At 48.9% G+C, this 23,361-nt stretch overlaps 1 protein-coding gene across 1 annotated transcript in view; it reads left to right on the forward strand.

Annotated features, from left to right (window-relative positions):
• TBX4 (T-box transcription factor 4) overlaps positions 1 to 23,361 on the forward strand; it is a 78,288-nt gene that overhangs the window by 22,734 nt on the left and 32,193 nt on the right. Inside the window, 2 exon segments of the mRNA XM_048519368.1 lie at positions 6,481 to 6,600; positions 10,918 to 11,065. Of these exon segments, the coding sequence (XP_048375325.1) occupies positions 6,481 to 6,600; positions 10,918 to 11,065 (268 nt within the window).

Genomic DNA, 23,361 nt, shown 5'->3' on the forward strand with positions numbered 1-23,361 from the left:
GGGCACATAGCCAAATATCTTGAACTATTAACTGAACCCCAACAGAGATGGATTATTACAAGGGCCAGATGCAATACTTTTCCATCGGCCATTACAAAGGGTTGCTACCTATCTATCCCTCTCCAGGATCGGGTCTGTCCACACTGTAAAAACCAAGTGGAGACTCTTGCTCACATTATACTCGACTGCCCGAGATATGTGGGTATTAGGAATTTCTCTCCTGGGCGGGTCTTAGACAAACCTGAAGAAGACTCTGACAACTCTGTTGTGGAGCTTTTGTTAAATAACACAGAGGCCGTGCTCTTGGAAAAAGGAGCAATTATTTAAGGAAAAAGGAGCATTATTTAAGCAGTTTATCTGTCTGTGTTTTGAATGTACTTTTGGTTTGTATTTCAGAAATGCCTGTAATGCTCTGGAGCCTATTTTAATATGCCTAATAAAGGTCGTTGTATTGTATTGTAACGTGTGAGCCGACCCTACTAAGAAAAATTTATTTAGTTATTTGTTGCTGCTTCTTTTTTGGTCTGCTTTTCTCACTGAAGCTCAAGGTTTTTTTAAAAAGAAACTAAAGCAAAGCAATAAGGATACATGCAAAATTAGACAACAGCACATTAATACAGAGCATTATAAGAGTTGGGAACAGTGCAGGGAAACACCGAGCAAACAGAGTAATAAAGCTAGATTAGAAAATTAGAGGGCAGTGTAAAATAAAGAATGGCAGAATGAAGATAGTTCTGGGGTGCTTTGTGGTTTCCGGGCTGTATGGCCGTGTTCTAGCAGCATTTTCTCCTGACGTTTCGCCTGCATCTGTGGCTGGCATCTTCAGAGGATCCTCTGATCTGTGTCTGGCATCTTCAGAGGATCATCTGAGGATCCTCTGAAGATGCCAGCCACAGATGCAGGCGAAACATCAGGAGAGAATGCTGCTAGAACACGGCCATACAGCCCGGAAACCACACAGCACCCCAGTGATTCCGGCCGTGAAAGCCTTCAACAATACATTGAAGATGGCTCTGTCTGTCTGATCTGTGTCCATTTAAAATATATATAATTTTAATTTTTTTACAAGGTAAAAAGGAAAAGTGTTCCAGCCGCTCTAATCGACTTACATGACTTTCTAAGTACATGACTTCCTGGCCAAACCCTGCTGTCAAATTTATTCTATACCCTTTTAACATTTTTTATTTGCTGTCAAATTTATTCTATACCCTTTTAACATCCAGCCCAACATAATTTCTTCCTTGTTTCAAAACATTTCAAGTATAAAACTTGAAGCAATATAAAGGGGGAGGGGGGAAGGAAACCCCATATTTTAAAATGAATTTCCCAAAACTTAATACTTCTGTTAAAAATGTCACCTGCATCCCTTATTCCCCATGCCTCGACCTTTATCATTCTCTCTTTAACTATCATTCTCTTCAAATATTTAATTAAAAACACTTAATTGTGCTAACTGCCCATTTTTGTCCGATCCGTGCATGAGATTTATGAGATTACAGAACTGGGACTGTGCGGAACATTTTTTTGGAATGTTGCAGTCCTAGACATATATCCATATAAACCCAGTGAAGTCAATGGGTTTAGAAAGGTTTCATTCTGATAAGTAACTGCCACAACAGGTTTTTTATAGTGCAGTTCTAAGCAAATGCCGCAAGGCCAGTGGTAGGATTCAAATCATTTAACAAATGGTTCCGGTGGTGGGATTCCAATAATTTAATAACTGGTTGTTTACAAGCACCATTTTAACAACCGGTTCTGCCGAAGTGGTGCGAACCGGCTGAATCCCACCACTGCGCAAGGTCCTTTGGAATCAATTGACTCATGGCGGTGTTTGCTGGCTTCTTTTTTGGGGTTGTATTTTAGAATCATTGGCTCAATCCGCACATGCAGAATAATGTGCTTTCAAACTGCTTTCAGTGCTCTTTGAAGCTGTGCGGAATAGCATAATCCACTTGCAAACAGTTGTGAGTGGTTTGAAAATGCATTGTTTTGTTCTGGTTTTTTAAAAATAATTTTATTAACAAATCAACATAAATCATACGTACATTATTGAAATACTTTTAAAATATTACAGATACCTTTCAATTAAATCATATCTACTTCGTCATCGTATTCCTAGTTCCTTTTTGCATCAACTAACATTACAGCATCATCTTATAGAACTTTTATAACATATCTTCCTTACTATTCTGCTAAATTTCTTTTTACATCCTCTGTTTTATATTATTTAAGCAGTATCTTATTCTAACTTCCTACTAGCTTCATTCCTAAAATATGAGATTTATACTTTACTTAAGTCTTCTTTCCAAACTTAGCCATATTTCTGTACATAATCCAACACAAATTTAAATTTACATTTATGTTCTTACATGTATTTGTATGGGGAAAAAAGAAATAAAAATAAATAACCTTTACGTGTTTAGTTCTTGCCTTATGGAAAACGCATTATTTTGCGTGTGCGGAAGGGGCCATAGAATCATAGAGGTGGAAGAATCACAGAATCATAGAGGTGGAAGAGACCCCAAGGTATGGGTGGCCAACCTATGGTGCTCCAGATGTTCATTGACTACAGTTCCCATCAGCCCCTGCCAGCACAGGCTACCTGCAATGGCTGGGCTATAATGGACGGCCACCCCACTAACTTCTATGTCACAAATCAAATCTGGGGGGGGGGGGTTCCCCACATTTCTGTTTAACCATTATGGCTTTTCCAAAGGAAATTTCAGGGGAGGGGAAGCTGGAGACCACAGAAAAATTCTTGCTGTTCTCGCAGCATGACAGGTCACATGGGACATGCCACAATAATTAAACTGTTTTTTCAATTGGTTCAAGCAGATATATTGAGAGAACCATTTCCAAGATCTGCACGCTTCTTGCCAGCAACCTCTGTGGCCAGCCAGGACTCCAACAACCAGTGACGTAACGCCAAGGGGTGGGGTGGGGCGCGATGCACCAGGCACGTGGTGGGGCGCAGGACGCAGGCATGCCCCGGGCGCTGTTCCTTCTCGCTGTGCCCTTGCCAACAACCCCATGTTTTCATTCCCTGCAAAAACAGGTGGGCAGTGGGCTCTCAGGTAGCCCAGGCATGCTCCATTCCCTTTCCTCGTTTTGTTCCATAAGCAAGGAAACCACAACGGGGAAAAAAGACCCCTTATTACAGTCCGCTCCTCCAAAGAGTGGACAAAGGCTTGGCTGGCTGCAGATGGTCTCCGGTTCCACAGGTATTGCATTCCAGCTGAGCGTGTTTTCTTTGGTCTCAACCTGGGTATACAGAGGGAGAGGAGAAACATCCCACAAATTCCACTTCAGCCCAACTCTTACGACAACATTCAGTTTGGACACAGCCCTGCTTTTTTGGGAGGGGGGGAGTCTTCCTCCTTCGAAAATAAATTCATGCCCCACCCTTCTCCGTCTTATTGCTCTGACCGTTTTATTTAGAAGCCGGCGTTTGCCAAGAGCTTGGGAAATATGTTTTCATTAAGCAAATTAAACGGACGAGTCCCTGGCATTTCGCTGGCGGAGGCCAAAAACACAGCAGCTAATAATAATGATGGAATGGCAACGCACAACCAGAATTGTTTAACTTCAGTGCCCAGGGTTTTTCTTGGAAAAGGGTGCACCCAACGGGCAGGATCCAAAGGGTCTTGACCCTTCAGATTTTGCGGCCACGAATGCTACCAAAGACAGTTAGGAAGCGAAGCAACACTTAAGATCAGATGCGAGGTCTAATTTGTTATCCTTGAAGAATTTCGGCTGTATATATTACGGGAGTGCTTCGGCTCCCTCTATTTATTTTAGAGGGCTAGTCTAAAAAACATTATAAACTCAGACTTGTCTACTTGATATGAATTCCATATGCTAAAGCTTAATTTTAAATGCCATTAAAAAGCACTTAACATTTGCAGTATATCAGATCCGGGCTCCCTTAGCAGCCTAGATAGGCTATGGTTTGGAAAGCGGGTCGCTGGTTTGGAGGGGGGGTGTTAGAGGGGGAAGACGAAAGAAGTTGGGGGTCATAAATATCCTTGTAGAGTCTTCCAGCGCCGTGTTCAAAATTATATTGAACAAACCTCTGTCATGCTTTTTCTCTTTTTAGTTTTCACTTGGGGACCGGATTCTTTTAAAAAAAAGATCTAATTAAAAAAATAACAAAACAAAAATGAAAGAAATCTTTGGCATTAAAATTGGATTCCTCCTGTAACTTTCCCCACCCCCCCGGTCTGAAAGTGTGAATTAGCCTGTGTATTTGCGAACTGAAATATCCTACTGTATTTATTCAGGTGCTTACCTGTGTCCGAGGTTAAGCGTAGTGCAGGGCTTATGAATGGAAATCAAAGATGGATGTTGGTAAACCGGCCCCTTTTTTGAGCCCAAACTAATTACATGGTAAACACCTGGAATTTATGCAGGGTGGTAGAAAGGCTTGATTCAAAGGGCTTCTAAAAGGAACCCATTTTGTGGACTTCTGCCCGAGTGGTTACAAAATGGTGGCTCAGACAACAACGATTATTCGGCCGCCTCAGACAGAAGTTCTTCTTTGGTCTCTGGGTCCTTTTCTCTTCCTAGTCTTCTTCTTTTTTTGGTGAGAGTGAGAATGTAGGTCCAAAAGGGTTTTCACAGGTAACCATAGCATTCTTTTTTGAGATAAATTTATGTAGAACTCTCTCTCTCTCTCTCTCTCTCTCTCTCTCTCTCTCTCTCTCTCTCTCTGTGTGTGTGTGTGTGTGTGTGTGTGTGTGTGCGCGCGCGTTTTCAAGGAAGGTAACTGAGAAGAGCGATCCGCTGCGAGAGAAGTTAATATGGTTTCTGTTGACCATCTAGTTTCCGGAGCAATTGGAGGAGGAGAAAGAAATGTATTTAAACTGGTACATGCAATACTATGTCTACGTAACTTCTGCTGGAACGTGTCCCAAGGAATCCCAAATGGCTGACTGAGAAGCATTTATTTATTTTTAGTAGATTTTGATGCTGCCTTTCCATTTTTAAGATGCCGATAGAGGCTTACAAATTATAATTTGGAATACTGTATCGGTTAAAACCTCAGGCACAGATAATATATTTTGCTCTGTATAGGTAGCTTCAAAATACACACACACATCTCTTAATATATTTGTGACCAGAAGGAAATTTGCTAGAGGCAAAATGGAAGCATGGAAGAGACGCGGAGGCTGGGGCACTTGGAAAGGGAGAAAATCAACTGTGACTTCAACTCTCACTTTGGCCATGAGCTTGTTCCATGTCATTCTCCCAACTTGAGTCTTCAGGATGGGGATATCCACTATCCACTCTGGATCTTGCCTTTTGCAAAGATCTCTCCCTTTACCCATAAACTGTATTTTCTGTTGACGGGGCCGCCATCTTTTTGGGCTGGTAGACTGAGGGCTGGATGTTTGACAAGCTAAAGGGGTCTGCAACCTGCGGCTCTCCAGATGTTCATGGACTACAATTCCCATCAGCCCCTGCCAGCATGGCCAATTGGACTGCAATTCCCAATTGGCCAGTTGGACTACAATTCCCAATTGGCCATGCTGGCAGGGGCTGATGGGAATTGTAGTCCATGAACATCTGGAGAGCCGCAGGTTGCAGACCCCTAAGCTTTCCCATCACGGCATCTCCATATTAGAATCTGCTCCGCCAGTTGGATTTCCGCAGTACCTGCCATTTGGTGGTTTGTGGCCGCTGGGAGCCAGGTGTTGTTTCATTTAGCTGATATTAGTCAAAGCATGGGTGGTCTTCTCCTCAGTGAGTTTTCTAAAGCTTAGAAAAAGCCATCAAATGCAGCAACCTCCCCTTGTGATTAACTTCCTGTTGTTTGAAGAAGAACTTCCTTTTGTAGGGTCTGAATGTCTGGTTTGCTTGGCTTTTTAGAGTCCTCCGTCATGGAAGCTTATTGGGTGATCTTGGGCCAGTCACACATTCTCTGCCTAACCTACCTCACATGATTGTTGTTAGAATAACACAGAAGAGAGGAGCAGAGGCGTAGCACCAAGGGGACAGGGGGGTGAGCGACGCACCAGGTGCGAGCCAGTGCGGGGGTGTGGTGGTGGGGTTCCGGGGTGTGGCGGGGCACGGGGCGCATGCGTACCCCCGGCGCAGTTCCTCCTCGCTCCGGTCCTGGAGAGCAGCACAACATTATCCGCTTAATAACTAAAATGCATGCAGTATATCCACAGCAAAAAGATGTTTCCTCATCATATTTAGTTTAGAGCAGTGGTTCTCAACCTTCCTAGTGCCGCGACCCTTTAATACAGTTCCTCATGTTGTGGTGACCCCCAACCCTAACATTTATCCATTTTACAGATGGAGAACACTGATGCAGAGAGTCTTAGGCGACCCCTGTGAAAAGGTCATTCAACCCCCAAAGGGGTCGCGACCCACAGGTTGAGAACCACTGGTTTAGAGCATGTGTCATGATTCTGGACAGCAGTACCTCTAGCTTTCAAGTAATGCATTAATCTCTTTCTTTTTCCTTCCCATAAGGAGGATGTTTCCAAGTTACAAAGTTAAAGTCACGGGAATGAACCCGAAAACCAAATACATCCTGTTGATTGATATTGTCCCTGCGGACGACCATCGGTACAAATTTTGCGACAACAAATGGTAAGGGAATGTTCGCTGGTGTAAGGACGAGCACTAAAGATAACTTTTTCATTGCTACCTACTGTTGCATCGCTGCCTACTGTTGCATCCAATCGGCCATGCTGGCAGGGGCTGATGGGATTTGTAGTCCATGAACATCTGGAGAACTGCAGGTTGCAGACCCCTGATTTTGTGCAATCCCAGTTTGGTTCTGTAGCAGGTAACTGGAAGAGGGGGAGAGGATTTGGTGGGAAGTCCTGTAGACTGCATGGCAAGTACAAGCTATGCAGACATGAAGGAAGATCAGATTGTCTTTGAAGGAAACTGCCCATGTCATTCACTGCTGCCATCAAAGATAGTGGGGTGTAGTGGTTAAAAGCGGCAGACTCTAATATGTACTGGGTTCGATTCCCTACCCCTCCACATGAGTGGTGGATTCTTGGTGAACTGGATTTGTTTCCCGCTCCTCCCCATGAAGCCTGCTGGGTGACCTTGGGCCAGTCACAGTTCTCTCAGAATTCTCTCAGCTTCACCTACCTCACAAGGTGCCTGTTGTGGGGAGAAGAAGGAAAGGGAGTTTGCAAGCCACTTCGAGACTCCTTATGGTCGAGAAGTCAGGGCATACATCCAAACTCCTCTTCTTCATGATGGGGCACCTGCTGAGGTTCCCAGCCTGGCAGGGGCCCACCACTGACCAGAGAACCTTGGTCCATCTATTCCGACCCACCACTGACCAGAGAACCTTGGTCCATCCACTCGTACCCAGAGAAGGCAGATCACCTCAGAAGGTGGCACTGCAAACTTCAAGTGGGGCCTGTAGATGTACCAGAACTGCAACTACTCTCTAGACCAGATGTGGCCAACCTATGATGCTTCAGATTTTCATGGATTACAATTCTCATCAGTCCCTGTAGCATGGTGAAACTTTTCTTCTTCATGGTGGCACCTTCTTCTTCATGGGGCACCTGCTGAGGTTCCTAGCCTGGCAAGGGCCCACCACTGACCAGATAACCTTGGTCCATCTATTCCGACCCGCCACTGACCAGAGAACCTTGGTCCATCCACTCGTAGATCACCTCAGAAGGTGGCATTGCAAACTCCAGGTGGGGCCTGTAGATCTTCCAGATTTGCAACCAATATCCAGACTATTTACCTGGGGGAAAAAAATCGATGCTTGGGAGGGTAGAATTGGTGGCATCTCATCTACCCTGAGCTCCCTCCCTTCCCCAAACTCTGCCTTCCCCAGGGCCAACCCTCCCAAACTCCAGGAATTCCTCAAGTCTGGGTTGGTATGATCCTGAATACCAGAGCCGTAGCAAGGGGGAACTGCGCCCAGGGCATGCATGCACCCTGCACCCCCACCACACCCCCAGAATGCCCCCCACACCTCCGTACTGGCACGCGCCCGGTGCGTCATGCTCCCCTATCCCCTTGGTGCTACGCCACTGCTGAATACTATCAGAGCCTTTGGGACAAAGTTTCCAATTTTACAGTAGAGTATAATGCTCTGTAGTCTGGAGATCATCTGTAATTCCAGGAGTTCTCCAGCCCTCACCTAAAGGCTGGCAGCCACGTCCACAGCCACTGCAGCAGCCCAACACCCAGTCATGCTGAAATGTTTCCGAAGCAGGCATCCAGATGTTACAAATCGACTGCACAGATCTAGTTTCATCTCTTCCTCCTTTCTTACATGCTGCAATTAGTTTATTGTGATTTAGTACTGCCTGTCCTCCAAGAGGGAGGCATCTATGGAAAACCGGCACTAGGGCAACCACTGAAAATCCCCCCCTTCTGTGCAGCCTGGCCGGGTCCAGCATTAAATTTCCGCTGCTGGAGTTGGAGCTCTGGGGGTGGAGCCAGCAGTTTAAAGCTGGACCCAATTGGAGCAGGGTGGAGTTCTTGGCAGGGAGGGCGCTGGTCAAGGGCACCCCCTTCAAGTGTCACACAGGGGCAGGGCCAGATTGCCCCAGCAATGCCCCGGAATACCCCCGGAATGCCCCTGCCACGGAGCACACCCGGTGCATCATGCCCCCCAGCCCCCTTAGTGCTACACCACTGCCCAGGGCACACACCCTAGCTGTCCCACCCTTGATACGCCACTGTCTCCAAGGAGTTCGTGGTGGCATACATGATTCTTCCCTCCGCTATTTTAGCCTCACAACAGCCCTGTCAGGTAGGTATGACTGAGAATGACTAGTCCATCCAACAAACATCATGGCACAGAGGAGATTTGAACCTCGGCCCTATTCCAACATTCTAACAATGGCTAAAATACCCCTGGACTCATACGATGCTGAAATGGAAGCTAAGACAGAAGAGAAGTCTAGGCAGGGAACTAACCTGTGTCCATTGCATTCTACCATTAAAATACCCCCTTGCTACAGCTCTGGACGTGGAGCAGCAGTGCCGTAGGAGGTTAAGAGCTCATGTATCTAATCTGGAGGTACCGGGTTTGATTCCCGGCTCTGCCGCCTGAGCTGTGGAGGCTTATCTGGGGAATTCAGATTAGCCTGTGCACTCCCACACACGCCAGCTGGGTGACCTTGGGCTAGTCACAGCTTCTCGGAGCTCTCTCAGCCCCACCTACCTCACAGGGTGTTTGTTGTAAGGGAGGAAGGGCAAGGAGATTGTCAGCCCCTTTGAGTCTCCTGCAGGAGAGAAAGGGGGGATATAAATCCTAACTCCTCTTCTTCTTCCTTGCCCAGTTTAGACCAGGGGTGACCAACCTAAGGTGCTCCAGATGTTCATGGACTACAATTCTCATCAGCCCCTGCCCCCTTCTTCTTCTTCTTCTTCTTCTTCTTCTTCTTCTTCTTCTTCTTCTTCTTCTTCTTCTTCTTCTTCTTCTTCTTCTTCTTCTTCTTCTAAAACGTTCCGATGACTATGATTTTTTTTACAGAATGGTTTGTTGAAGTGTTTTTAAAAACAGTTTTTTAAAATTATTATTGGTCAGTCACCCTGGGCCTAAAAACTGGATAGAAACTTTGAAGCATATCTACTAAAGGACTGCATTTGGTGTGACGCAGAAGAGCTTTCCAAAGGATTGTTAGGACTGTGACGAGAAGGAATGGGACCTTTTCCACTGTAGCCCCCCTGCAACAACCTTCTTATTAAGTCTATCAATGCTAGTGCCCCCGCCCTTTAAATACGAGGTCTTTTTGTGTGGTAGTTTGGCATTTGAAAAAGGAGCGTGGAAAATCCTTGGCTTTCTTTTAAAATGTGTTCCTCCGCTATTCTGAACTGTTTTGACAAACTGACTTGTGTCGATAGTTTTGCAGGCTGCTTCGAAAGCTGGGAGAGATGGGACAGGGAGGGGGCGTATGCCATGTTCAGAGAGTGCTCAAATAGGGAGATTTGGGCTGAAACACCTGCTCAGCCGTGACGTTCACTTTCTTTCTTTCTTTCTTTCTTTCTTTCTTTCTTTCTTTCTTTCTTTCTTTCTTTCTTTCTTTCTTTCTTTCTTTCTTTCTTTCTTTCTTTCTTTCTTTCAAGACTGCTATAAAGGTCAAGGGGAAATGAAAGAGCTACCCCAGTCTCCTTGCGAGAAGGGCAGAATAAAAGGGCAGCCCCTTTTAAAGCTATCCTGGTGATGGCCACTCACCTGGATAGCTTTAAAAGGGGCTTGGACAGATTTATGGAGGAGAAGTCGATTTATGGCCACCAATCTTGATCCTCCTTGATCTGGGATTGCAAATACCTTAGCAGACCAGGGAGCAACAGCCGCAGAAGGCCATTGCTTTCACATCCTGCACGTGAGCTCCCAAAGGCACCTGGTGGGCCACTGTGAGTAGCAGAAAGCTGGACTAGATGGACTCTGGTCTGATCCAGCTGGTTTGTTCTTATGTTCTTATGTTCTTAATATAAATGCAAAAGACCCAGGGGTGCGATTCAGCCGGTTCGTACCAGCTCAGTAGAACTGATAGCTAATCAGCTGGAATCCTACCATCCCAGGCTGGCCGCAGATCGGGCTGCGCACCTGGGCTAGCAGCGCGGCCTGCAGGCGCTCCAGCAGGCCTCCCCCAAAGGCCGTGCTGCCGGCTCAGAGGTGCGCGGCCTGATCAGTGGCCGGCCACAGATCAGGCTGCGCTCCTCTGGGCTGGTGGCGTGGCCTTCAGGGGCGGCCTGCTGGAGCACCCGCAGGAGGTCACAGAAACCAGGTAAGTGAGCAGTGGGGAAGGGGGCACGCAGCGGGGGCACGTGGCCTGGGGGGGGCGCACCGGTGGTCGGAGTTTTAGAATCCCACCACTGAAAAGACCGGGGGGGAAATGCATTTGTCCCAAAACTAAGCACGCTAACTTTTCATGGAATGTGAAAGTCTTTCTTCTGTTTTGCGGACAGGATGGTGGCCGGAAAGGCGGAGCCTGCGATGCCGGGGCGCTTGTACGTCCACCCCGACTCGCCTGCCACAGGGGCCCACTGGATGCGCCAACTGGTGTCCTTCCAGAAGCTCAAGCTCACCAACAACCACCTGGACCCATTTGGACATGTAAGTGACACCGACGGGAACGTCATCGTCGTTACTTTTGTCTGTGTCAAAGATGCTGCTTTCGTGGCAGAAGAGATACTGGCAGGGGCGGTCTTGTAGGATCAGAGGGGGGATCAGGCAGACCCGCGATCTAGCAAAGGAGCCAGTCTTGTTTTTATGTATTTATTTTATTTACTTATACCTTAGACTTTTATACCGCCCTGTCCCCGGAGGGCTCTGGGCGGTGTACAACATATAGCATGGTACAGTCATAAGATAACTAAAACCTTTAAAAGCAGCGATAACAATAAAACTAAGTATACTAATATAATAAATACAGATTTAAAGATAGGTGGCGTCCAGCAACTCAATTTCCAAAGTCCCCTCCCCTAGAGGGAGGAGCGGCGAGTCCCATTAGATGACACTCGGCCCGGATGTAGGGGGGGCACTATCAGCGGCTGATCCCTCCAAAGGCTTGTTCTGGTTTGTATAGTACATCTGCGCTCCGTGGGGGTGAGCTGCCCCCATATTTCCCTCTCCTATACAGTTCTAGCCTTTTTGTGCAACTTCTGCGCAAATGGCATGCAGATTTGTTTAAGCTGTCCTGAGGGGCCGTGTGAATCTAGACCAGTGACAGCAAACCTTTTCGGAGACAGGAATTGCCCAGATTGCTGGCTTAAAGCCACTTATTTATGCACCCAAAGGGCCAGCATAGCAGGGTGCTTGAATGCCAGGAGTTTTAATTTAGAAAGAACGGTTGGCTCCGAGGCATGTGTTACTCGGGAGTAAGCTTGGTGGTAGTCGGTGGCTCTGCTTTGAAGCAGCCGTGCAACTCTTCCAACGGGTGAATCACACTCCTAGGAGGGTTTACTCAGAAGCAAGCCCCATTGCCAGCAACCGAGCTTACTCCCAGGTAAAGGATTGCGCTTTAGTTCTTCGCATGAAAATCAGTGGGGTTTAGCAGTACTTAACAGGGTTACCTACACTGCTTCCCCAAAACTAGGTCTTAGGTTTAATGCTAATAATCGAGCCCAGCGGCCTAGGCCAGCCTAGATGTGGGAGGGGGCACTCTGTTTGTGCGTGCCCACAGAGAGGGCTCTGAGTGCCACCTCTGGCACCCGTGCCATAGGTTCGCCACCACTGATCTAGTCTCTGACTTCTTCTAAGCCTGGTCCAGTCTTACCCAGAAGAGAGCATCAACTAGACAGCTGCACGTTTGGCAATTTTCATTGGTTGCCCATCTTGCGTTATCTGTTCGTTCGTGCATATTTCTCCAAGGCTTTTATTAATTCTGTCCAGTGGCCCTTAGAATGTTTCTGTCCTGTTTTTCTCTCAGTTGGAGTTTTCTGTATCCCTCCCCACCCAAAATGCAACCAGTGTGTGGTTTGAACTGTTTATCTCGCCTGGTCTTGCCTGTCATTATTGGCGGGTAAAAGATGCACTGCGCATCCAAAGACTGGCTCGCGGTGCAAAACGTTGTTCCCAGTGGGAGGTCACCATTCTTACAACTAGACTTTGATGGTGCATCACGTGCATGTGAATAACCTTTCTCAGATCCTACTGACTTAGGGTATGTTACATTCATCCCCCGTGTATGGCTGCGGTTGTGGCTAAATATCCCAAATAGGCCTACGATTTGAGAAGAGCAGGTCGCGGAAAAAGAAAATCCGTAACAAGAGGCATGCAATAATGCACAATTTGGTCTGCATTATATTGCGTGGAGAATGCAGCGGGCAGAAGTAGTTAAGGGAATGCCCATGACTCATAGCCGTCCAGATCCAAATCGGAAAAATTGTATATCTGTTCTTCAGCCTTCTTTTACAGACCCTCAAAAAGGCAGCCCCCATCTCCGATTAGCTCCCATTGCAAGGGAGGGGAGGGGGCCCAGCATCTGGAACTGGCCCACCCACCCTAGTGGAGGGGGAAGGGGTGGCATGCAAGGGCGGGGAGGGAGTGAGGGGTGGCATGCGAGGGAGGTGAGGGGAGGAGAGGCATGCAAGGGAGGGGAGGGAGGGAGGGGTGGCATGGGAGAGGAGGGGAGGGGGGGGGGGGGGGGGGAGGGGTGGGGGGGGGGGGGAGGGGGGGGGGGGGGGGGGGGTGGAAGGGGGGGGGGGGGGGGGGGGGGGGTGGGGGGGGGGGGGGGGGGGGGGGGGTGGGGGGGGGGGTGGAGGGGGGGGGGGGGGGGGGGGGGGGGGGCGGGGGAGGGGGGGGGGGGGGGGGGGAAGGGTGGGGGGGGGGGGGGGGGGGGGGGGGGGGGGGCGAGGGGGGGGGGGGGGGGGGGGGGGGGGGGGGGGGGGGGGGGGGGGGGGGGGGGGGGGGGCAGGGAGGGGGGGGGGGGGGGGGGGGGGGGGGTGGGGAGAGGGGGGGGCTGGGGGAGGGGGGAAAGGGGTGGGGTGGGGGGGGGTGGGGGGGGGGGGGGGGGGGTGGTGGGGGGGGGGGGGGTGGGGGGGGGCTGGCAGGGGCTGATGGGATTTGTAGTCAATTGGCCATGCTGGCAGGGGCTGATGGGATTTGTAGCCAATTGGCCATGCTGGCAGGGGCTGATGGGATTTGTAGTCAATTGGCCATGTTGGCAGGGGCTGATGGGATCTGTAGTCCATGAACATCTGGAGAGCCACAGGTTGCAGGCCCTGGGCTGGACCGAGCACCTCTGTGTCTATTTGTGTGTCTGTACCAACAAATCACAGCTGATCTATGGCAACCTGCTGGAGTTTTCAAGGCAAGAGACGTTCAGAGGTAGTTTGCCACTGCCAGTCTCTGCATGGACTGAGAACTGTAATTGGCCCAGGATAACTATAATTGGCCCGAGCAGACTTTGCGTGGATGACTGGGGAATTGAACCCAGTGGAGAATCAAACCCGGTTCTCCAGATTAGACTCTGCCGCTCTTAACCATTACCCCCACACAGGCTGTTCTACCAGCAATTAATTCACCAACCTGCGCAGTCCAGATCACAGTGTGCTCACTGTGATGCAGAAAGTTTGTTCCAGGACAAATTATTCCAGATGATTCATGTGAGATGCCAACCGACAGTCCATAAGAGAAGGCATCCCTTTGTGCCCCAGACGTTCTCCTAAGCCAGCCGTCTAATTTCCTGTACATAGGATGGCCAGTTCCTGATGTGTCCGCGGAAGGGAAACTCCAGAATCACATGGTTAGTGGTTAAAGCCTAGTGGTTAACGTGTCAGACAAGGATCTGGGAGTCCCGGGTTTGAATCCCTCCTCTGCCAGGGAAGCTTGCTGGGCTAGTCTTACACTATCACCCTAACTTATCTCACAGGGTGGTTACGAGGATTAAATAGAGAATGGTGCAAGCCATTTTGGGTCCCCATTGGCTCACGGTTGACTCAGTGATATAAATCCAAGGTCCCGCTTTCTTCTTCTTCTTCTTCTTCTTCTTCTTCTTCTTCTTCTTCTTCTTCTTCTTCTTCTTCTTCTTCTTCTTCTTCTTCTTCTTCTTCTTCTGCTACTGCTACTGCTACTGCTACTGCTACTTCTGCTTCTTCTGCTTCTTCTGCTTCTGCTCCTTTCTCTTCCTCCTCCTTCTTCTTCCATCCTTCCATGATCAGTAAAATGAGGGCCCAGCTTGCTAGTGGTGATTGGGAAAGCTCTTGTGTAATTCAAAAAGCTGTGTACAGAAAATCGGCCCCATAAGGAAATCTTATTTTGTTCTCCAACTGTCCACAAGTAGTAGGAAGTTCCAAGGTAGCTTTAGAGCATAGGTGTCAAACTCGTGGCCCTCCAGATGTTATGGACTACAATTCCCATCATCCCCTGCCAGCATCATGCTGGCAGGGGATGATGGGAACTGTAGTCCATAATATCTGGAGGGCCACGAATTTGACACCTGTGCTTTAGAGGGTCAGCTTGCTCATGGAAGGACAATACTTGAGTTTTGTGGAGGTCTGTGTGTTATCTGTTTGTTGACAAAATACGTGTGTATATACAGGTTGAGCAAGTGGGAAATAAGTGGGAGCTCTGTCCAAGCAGTAATGGCATGCCCCAAAGCAACACCTTTGTAGATTGTATTGTCGAAGGCTTTCATGGACGGACTCACTAGGATGTTGTGGGTTTTCCAGGCTGTATGGCCGTGTCCCAGTTGTATTCTCTCCTGACATTTTGCAGGCGAAACATCAGGAGAGAATACTACTGGAACCCGGCCGGACAGCCTGGAAAACACACAACATCCTACCTTGGTACTCTGCTGCTTGCCAGCTGCACCCAAACAGAGGAGAGTGTTGTTTGACCTCCCCATCCTGCTAAGACACAGCTCACAAAGCGGTGGTAGAAGAATGTGGCTGTCGCTTGGGTGGATTCCAAATGGGCCAAACATAACAAATTTAGGGAGCAATTCAGAACTGTGTCAGCACAACGGCCAGGTAGCTGAATCTGAGATTCAAGCTCCCTGGCCCCAGTATAAACTTTAGGGTTACAGTTTGGTTCAACCCATAAAGCCCCCACCTTTGCATTCCCCAATATCAGCATGAGAAAGGCAGTACCATAGTCACATTGTTTTGGGAAAGGCAAAGTTACTCCCTGTGAAAGACAGATAAGGAGTACTCGGCAAGCTCTATTGAACTACCCTGTTTCCCCGAAAATAAGACATCCCCTGGAACTAAGACGTAGTAGAGGTTTTGCTGAAGTGCGAAATATAAGGCATCCCCCGAAAGTAAGACGTAGCAAAGTTTTTGTTTGGAAGCATGCCTGACGAACAGAACACAGAAAAATAAGACTTCCTAGAAAGGCAGACATGAATTGCCATCTTTAGAACCAAGGAATTAATACTATAAGACACTTATCTTATTTTTTGGGAAACACAGTAGTTATATGGAAGCAAGCCCGAAGAAGAGAAGAAGAAGAAGAAGAGAAGGAAAGAAAGAAGAAGAAAGAAAAGAATAAGAAGAAGAGGAAGAAGAAGAAGAAGGAGAAAGAAGAAGAAGGAGTTTGGATTTATATCCCCCCTTCTCTCTCCTGTAGGAGACTCAAAGGGGCTTACAATCTCCTTGCCCTTCCCCCCTCACAACAAACACCCTGTGAGGTGGGTGGGGCTGAGAGAGCTCTGAGAAGCTGTGACTAGCCCAAGGTCACCCAGCTGGTGTGGGTGGGAGTGTACAGGCTAATCTGAATTCCCCAGATAAGCCTCCACAACTCAAGCGGCAGAGCTGGGAATCAAACCCGGTTCCTCCAGATCAGAGTGCACCTGCTCTTAGCCACTGCTCTTAGCCACTACTCCACTGCTGCTCCCTAGGTTTTGCTGAAAGAGGCCCCACGGCCTTGGGGCGGCGGAGATGGCTTGCCCAACTGTGGCTGGCCTGTGTACGTGCGCTCTGCCAGGCCAAGGATGGCGCAGGCCTGACAACGGGTTGCTTTCTAACGACTGCAAACCCGTTATATATTAGCTGTGTGGAATCTGCCATTGCTTGCCTCAAGCTATAGTGGTGTGGTCTCTAATCGACTTCCATCTGTTCTGAGGTTTCTCAAACTCCGAGCCCCTGATAGGAAGGCCTTCTGCTCCCAAGGTGCAGGATTGGATCGATGAGATGGCTTGCCAAAAAGAAATGGCGTAATTCCCAGTCACTCCATATAGGCACCTCCAGTTGCAAACGCCAAGGAAACCGCTGGATTCTGGCGTGCTCTCTCTTACTGGAAAGGGCTGGCAAGAGCAGCTTCCAAAACCGTTTGCTATTTTCCCATGATGTCGTTGCGGTGGGACAATCGCTTACTTCTTTAACAGCCTCGGCTTGCACTGAAAACCTTCACAGACCGCCTTCCAGATGCTGGCCGTTCCACATAATGCACGCTTGGAACCAAGCTGGAATATTTGGTTATTAAAAATTAGCAAACATGATCTACGGTAACAATCACATTCACAGGTGGTTGAATAGGAACGGGTCCAATAGCAGCGTGCGCTCCCGACTTTGGGAATAAAAACGTCTTTTGAAGAGCAAGAGGTCCGTTTGCCTTCCCTGAGCACAGGCCATTCATTTATAAGGGGAAAAAATTATAAGGATTCCTCTGCTGGATTCGGCCAGAGGCCCTTCAGTCTCTTGTGGCTGTCAGCCAGATGCCTGCAAGCAGGGGCGTAATGCCCATTGGGCAAAGATTAGGCAGCTACTTTGGGGCACCTTGTAGGGGGCATCAAAAGATGCAAGGTTAAATTTTTGGAGTATTGTTGAAGTAGTTTTCCATTTGTGGCCTGCAGGGAGCGCGGTGTTTAGGCTAGCAGCACCAAATTTTCAGCACATCCTCAGGAGACTGTCCTTATGCGACCTCCCAAGTTTGGTGAGGTTTGGTTCAGGGAGTCCAAAGTTATGGACTCCCAAAAGGGGCGCCCCTATCCCCCATTGTTTCCAATGGGAGCTAATAGGAGATGGGGGCTACAGTTTTGAGGGTCCATAACTTTGGCCCCCCTGAACCAAACTGCACCAAACCTCGGGGGGTGTCATTAGGGCAGTCTCCTGATGAGACCCTGAAAGTTTTGAGACTGTGCCTTCAGAAGAATGTACTGGCCTGCAACCCGGTGACAGCAATGCAGAAAACTCAATGCAGAACAAAGATTATCGGGCAAATTTCTGGGATGTTCCTGCAGGGGGTGCATTTTTGGACGTATAAGCACCAAAATTTCAGGGTATCATCTGGAGACTGTCATGATGGTACCCCCCCCCCCCCAAGTTTGGTGCAGTTTGGTTCAAAGTCTCCTTAGCAAAGAATGGGGGATGGGACACCCCCTTTGAGGGTCCATACCTTTGGTGGTGGTGGAGTGGCCGCCCATGGGGGGGGCATCCAACTCAGGTTTTGCCCAGGGCTACAGTTTGACTCGTTACGCCCCTGCCTGCAAGAAGCTCAAATGCAGCACATGGAGGTTATGGCCTCCCTGTTGTTTGCACCCAGAACCGATTGTTTAGGGATAGGTGGAGGTTCTGAGCGATGAGCACCTCGGCCCCTCCCGCACATGCAGAATAATGCACTTTCAATCCACTTTCACAATGGTTTGAAAGTGGATTTTGCTATTCCGCACAGTAAAATCCAGCCGCAAAGTGGATTGAAAGTGTATTATTCTGCGTGTGCGGGAGGGGCCCTAGAGTTGGTGGTTTGCTATCACCTTCCTCTGCAGCAGTGGCACAGGGGGAGAAAAAGGGGCCCGACCCCACCCACCCCTACCCAGCGACCCCTGCACTTATCTTAGTTCGGCCTGAAAAAGTTCAGGCTGAAATTAGCAGCCTGTTCAGTTCAGGCTCAAAAATCGACCTGGTGGGAACTACATTTCCCAGGAGACCTTGTGGGGGGAAGGGGGAGAGTTGTGAAGGCGATTTTCCGCCCTCCATGTGACCCCAATGGCACGCGCCCGGGGTGGGGCGCCTCCCTATTCCCGTTGCAGCTACGCCTCTGCTCTGCAGTGTCTTGCTTGGTGGTCTCCCATCCAAGCACTGACCCTGCTTATAGCTTCCAAAACTTGACAAATGTGGGCTATATCCTGCCACTGTAGCTCCCACACCTTGGAGGGATGGCAAGATAAAAACGAGAGGGACCCCATCAATACAAATACCTTCTTTCAAACTAACTTCCACTCTTTCTTCTCTGTTTCCACAAAAGTACACGCGCAAGCCTGACATCGAAAGATAAACATCCACATTTATGACCAGATCTGCATTCTTCAGAAAAAAGATTAGCAATTGTGGGAGAGGGAATTGGACTGTGGCTGTATTACAGGTGAAAGCCTTTAACTCTCTCTGCTATGCTCATTTCCTAATATAAATCACACCTCTCCACAATTGCTGTTTGGTCCACATAGGCAGGGTCCTGACAGCTTCCAGGTAAGGCCAATTGGCCATGCCAGCAGGGGCTGATGGAAATTGTAGTCCAAGAACATCTGAAGCGCCAGAGTTGGACACCCAATTAGCCATGCCAGCAGGGGCTGGTGGGAATTGTAGTCCATGAACATCTAAAGCGCCAGAGTTGGACACCCGATTAGCCATGCCAGCAGGGGCTGATGGGAATTGTAGTCCATGAACATCTGAAGTGCCAGAGTTGGACACCCGATTAGCCATGCCAGCAGGGGCTGATGGGAATTGTAGTCTATGAACATCTGAAGCACCAGAGTTGGACACCCCTGTGGAATGGCAACATATCCTTGCTGGGCTCTCCCCGCCCCCCCGCCCCCAGTGTTGCATAGAGGTTAACAGCAGTGGACTCCAACCTGGAGAACTAGGTTCAATTCCCCACACCTCCACATGAGTGGCAGACTCTAATCTGGTGATTAGGTTTGTTTCCTCACTGCTCCACATGAAGCCTGCTGGGTGTCCTTGGGCCATTCATGGTTCTCTCCGAACTCTCTCAGCCTCAAATATCTTACAGGAGCAGCAGTGGCGTAGGAGGTTAAGAGCTCGTGTATCTAATCTGGAGGAACCGGGTTTGATTCCCAGCTCTGCCGCCTGAGCTGTGGAGGCTTATCTGGGGAATTCAGATTAGCCTGGGCACTCCCACACACGCCAGCTGGGTGACCTTGGGCTTCTCGGAGCTCTCTCGGAGCTTCTCGGAGCTCTCGGACCTCTCTCAGCCCCACCTACCTCACAGGGTGTTTGTTGTGAGAAGGGCAAGGAGATTGTAAGCCCCTTTGAGTCTCCTACAGGAGATAAAGGGGGGATATAAATCCAAACTCTTCTTCTTCTTCTTCTTCTTCTTCTTCTTCTTCTTCTTCTTCTTCTTCTTCTTCTTCTTCTTCTTCTTCTTCTTCTTCTTCTTCTTCTTCTTCTTCTTCTTCTTCTTCTTCTTCTTCTTCTTCTTCTTCTTCTTCTTCTTCTTCTTCTTCTTCTTCTTCTTCTTCTTCTACAAGGCATCTGTTGTGGGGAGAGGAAGGGAAGGAAATTGTCAGTTGCTTTGAGACTCCTTACGATCGAGAAAAGTGGGGTTCTTCTTCCGACTCCACTGCCTCCAAATCTGTAGGAATCTCCCAAGATGGAGTTCAAAACCCAGACCACAGGAGCCGTAATTTGGGTTCCCTCATGGCTGCCATTAGCTTTTTAAAACAATGGGGTATCTAGGGTTGCCCTCTCTCGGTTTGGAAATTCCTGTAGACTCTGAGGGGTGGAATATGAGGAAGGCAGTCCACCCTCCACGGCAGCCATTTTCTCCAGGGAAACTAATCTCTGTAGTCAAGAGATAACTTGTAATTCTAGGAAGTCTCCAGAGCCCACCTGGAGATTGGCAAGCCTAGGGAGGATCCCCTGCCACTGAGTCTGGTTTGTCTGACTGGCATGTGAGTCACAACCTGTAGCTCTCTCAGATGTTAGAGTGCTTAATGGTTGGTTTCAAGACACATATGGAAAGCAGTGGAGTATATATACTGGGAGGTCAAAAGGTGAGGCCCTCTGAATAGAGTAGCCTGGCATGTGAGTCACAGAGAAGTCTGTAGCATGGGAGTAACAATGAAGAAGATAGCTAAAGGTCCAATGAGTGAATGGATCCCCTGAATAGAAGTATCCACAAGATAGAAGTATCCTAGTCTTTATTTCCTTTAGGTGCACATAATCTACTAGATTGTCACACTGTGTTTGTGTGGAGCTGATCAGTCACTGTCTTGATTCTAGAGTTTTTCAACACTGGCAGCCAAATTCTGTTCATTTTCATGGTTCATGGTTCATGAAAATGAACAGAATTTGTCTTCCAGTGTTGAAAAAGTCTAGAATCAAGACAGTGACTGATCAGCTCCACACAAACACAGGACAACTATAGACTATAGCACCCAAAGGAAACAAAGACCAGGATACTTCTATTCAGATCCACTTGCTTTCCATTCCTACCATCAGATCCTCTGAAGATGCCAGTCACAGATGCAGGCGAAAAGTCAGGAGAGAATGCTGCTAGAACACGGCCATACAGCCCGGAAACCACACAGCACCCCAGTGATTCCGGCCGTGAAAGCCTTCGACAATACATCTCCAGATGATCATGGACTATGATTCCCATGTGCCCCTGTCAGCATGGCCAATTGGCCATGAACATCTGGAGAGCCACAGGTTGCAGACCCCTGGTTGACAGAACAGTTTAATTTGGGGACGATTTTGACAAATGGGGAGCGAAGCACGGGAGAGGCCTTGTAAGAAGAATCCAAGAACTACTAACTCATATCCTACATTGCTGCAAAAGTGGGTCTGAACAGACTTACCCGACACAAAGTTTATTTCAAGACTGCAAACTTCTCACTTCTCTGTTCAGCACGTTTGACTCTGGCAACTCCCAAGTCCCCTTTCCTTTCGTGGTTGCTGGGCTGCAAAAACACACCGTGTTTTTAGTCACAAGGTTCTCTGGCATTAACCCCCATCCCTCTGTGGCCATGAAATCTGTAACCAGCTGCAGTGGGACGGGGCACACTGGGGTGACTAAAACGGAGTCTGCCTCGCTCTCCCTCCCCCCACTGCGTCCCCCGCCAAGTGGCTCCGGCCCAAAACCTTAGACAGCTTTATGGGTCACACTTGTACCTTTTGGAGTCTCTGTAAAAGATCCTTTTGGGCTGGAACGCCTCCCTTTCTCTCAATTATATGGACTGTAGGCGGGCAACCTGGAGGACTGCGTCTTTGGGTTAATTATGCTTCTCAAGACCCTTTCTGTGTTTAAAAAGGAGCCCAAGCAGGGGATGGAGCTGGTGGTTTCAGTTTGCGATCTTCAAAGCGGCTTAAGGAGTAAAACCCAAAAGGGATCGGGGCGCCTGACTCTCCCGGGGCTTCTTTGGAACTCCCGGGACGCGGTTTCAGACTGCGAACGCGTGACAAGACGCAGAGGCAAGGACAAGAACACACAAGAGGCAGCAGCACAAAAGAGTAACGCAAGTTTTACAGAGTTTTTAGTGGGAAAACTGCTTTGCAGACTTTTAGCGATGACGGGACATTTTTTTTAAATTCCTGCCTTTAAAATGAGGAATCAGAATTCAGCCCGAGAGATATTTAGAGCCTCCCCGTTTCAAGGCACCTAGGGACACATACAGTGGTGGGATCCAAAAATTTTAGTAACAGGTTCCCATGGTGGTGGGATTCAAACTGTGGCGTGGCGCCAATGGGGCTGGGCGGGGCATAATGGGGCGTGGCCGGGCATGACGGGGGCGGGGCATTCCTGGGTGGGGCTGTGGCAAGGACACAGCTGCTGCGCCGTTCCTTGGGCGAGAAACGAATGCACGCAGGCGCAGGCTGCCACGCACGCTGGTGCACCTCCAATTGGCCATGCTGGCAGGGGCTGATGGGAATTGTAGTCCATGAACATCTGGAGAGCCACAGGTTGCAGACCCCTGCCCTAGGAACACAGATTGCAGACCCCTGCCCCAGGGCCACCGAGGTCAATCTCACATGGGGGCTGTTTCCCAGTTTCCCCACCTTAGCAGTGTGAATGCAAAAGCAGGTGCAAAAAACAGAAGCACACTGTTAAAAACTGATAAGATGAAACAGCTAATTAAAAGCCTGGGCAAAAAGATGTGTTTTAGTCTAACATCTAAGAAAAAGTAAAGGAGACAATAGGTCAGCCTCAAGGGGAAGGCATCCCAAAGGCGAGGTGCCATCACAGAAAATGCCCTGTTTCTAGTCACATGGACTTCAGAGGTGGAGCCAGCAGTCTGAAGCTGGACCTGGTCAAGTCAGAGGCTAGAGTTCAAGGCTGGCCTTCGCCTGGCCGGGTTCAGTTTCAAACCGCAAGCTTAGAGGTGGAGCCTGAAGGTTAAAGCTAGATCCAGGCAAGTCTAGCCACACACCCCAAGCACCATGTGGGATTCAGGGGCGGGGCCCACAGTTGAACACTGGACCCAAGCCCAGCCTCGAACTGCAGCTTCCACCCCTGAACTCCACATAGAGTTTGGGATGGGGGCACAGCTTGACAGTGGGGGAGCAGACCCTCTGGGATGGGGGGCTCGGGACTGCCTGGTGTCCCCCTCAAGCAGTGCCTGGGACATAAGCCCTAGCTTGCCCCACCCTAGATGCGTGTTTGCTTCTCCAGTCCCCTATTCAGGACTTCTGCAGACCCACCCGGCTTAAGGAGAAAAAGAGCTGGGTGTCATCTGCATATAGGACCTTGCTTCAAACCCCTAGTTCACAGGTGTCAAACTTGCGGCCCTTTAGATGTTATGGACTACAGTTCCCATCATCCCCTGCCAGCACAATGCTGGCAGGGGATATGGGAACTGTAGTCCATAACATCTGGTGGGCCGTGAGTTTGACACCTGTGCCCTAGATGACCTATCCCAGCATTTTCTTGTAGACATTAAATAGCAAGGAGCAAAAGATGGAATCCTGTGGGACCCTGTAGCACGAATGCCACTGGGCTGAACAGCAGTCCCC

This window comes from Sphaerodactylus townsendi, linkage group LG16 (assembly GCF_021028975.2).
Source record: "Sphaerodactylus townsendi isolate TG3544 linkage group LG16, MPM_Stown_v2.3, whole genome shotgun sequence".
Lineage (NCBI taxonomy): Eukaryota > Metazoa > Chordata > Lepidosauria > Squamata > Sphaerodactylidae > Sphaerodactylus > Sphaerodactylus townsendi.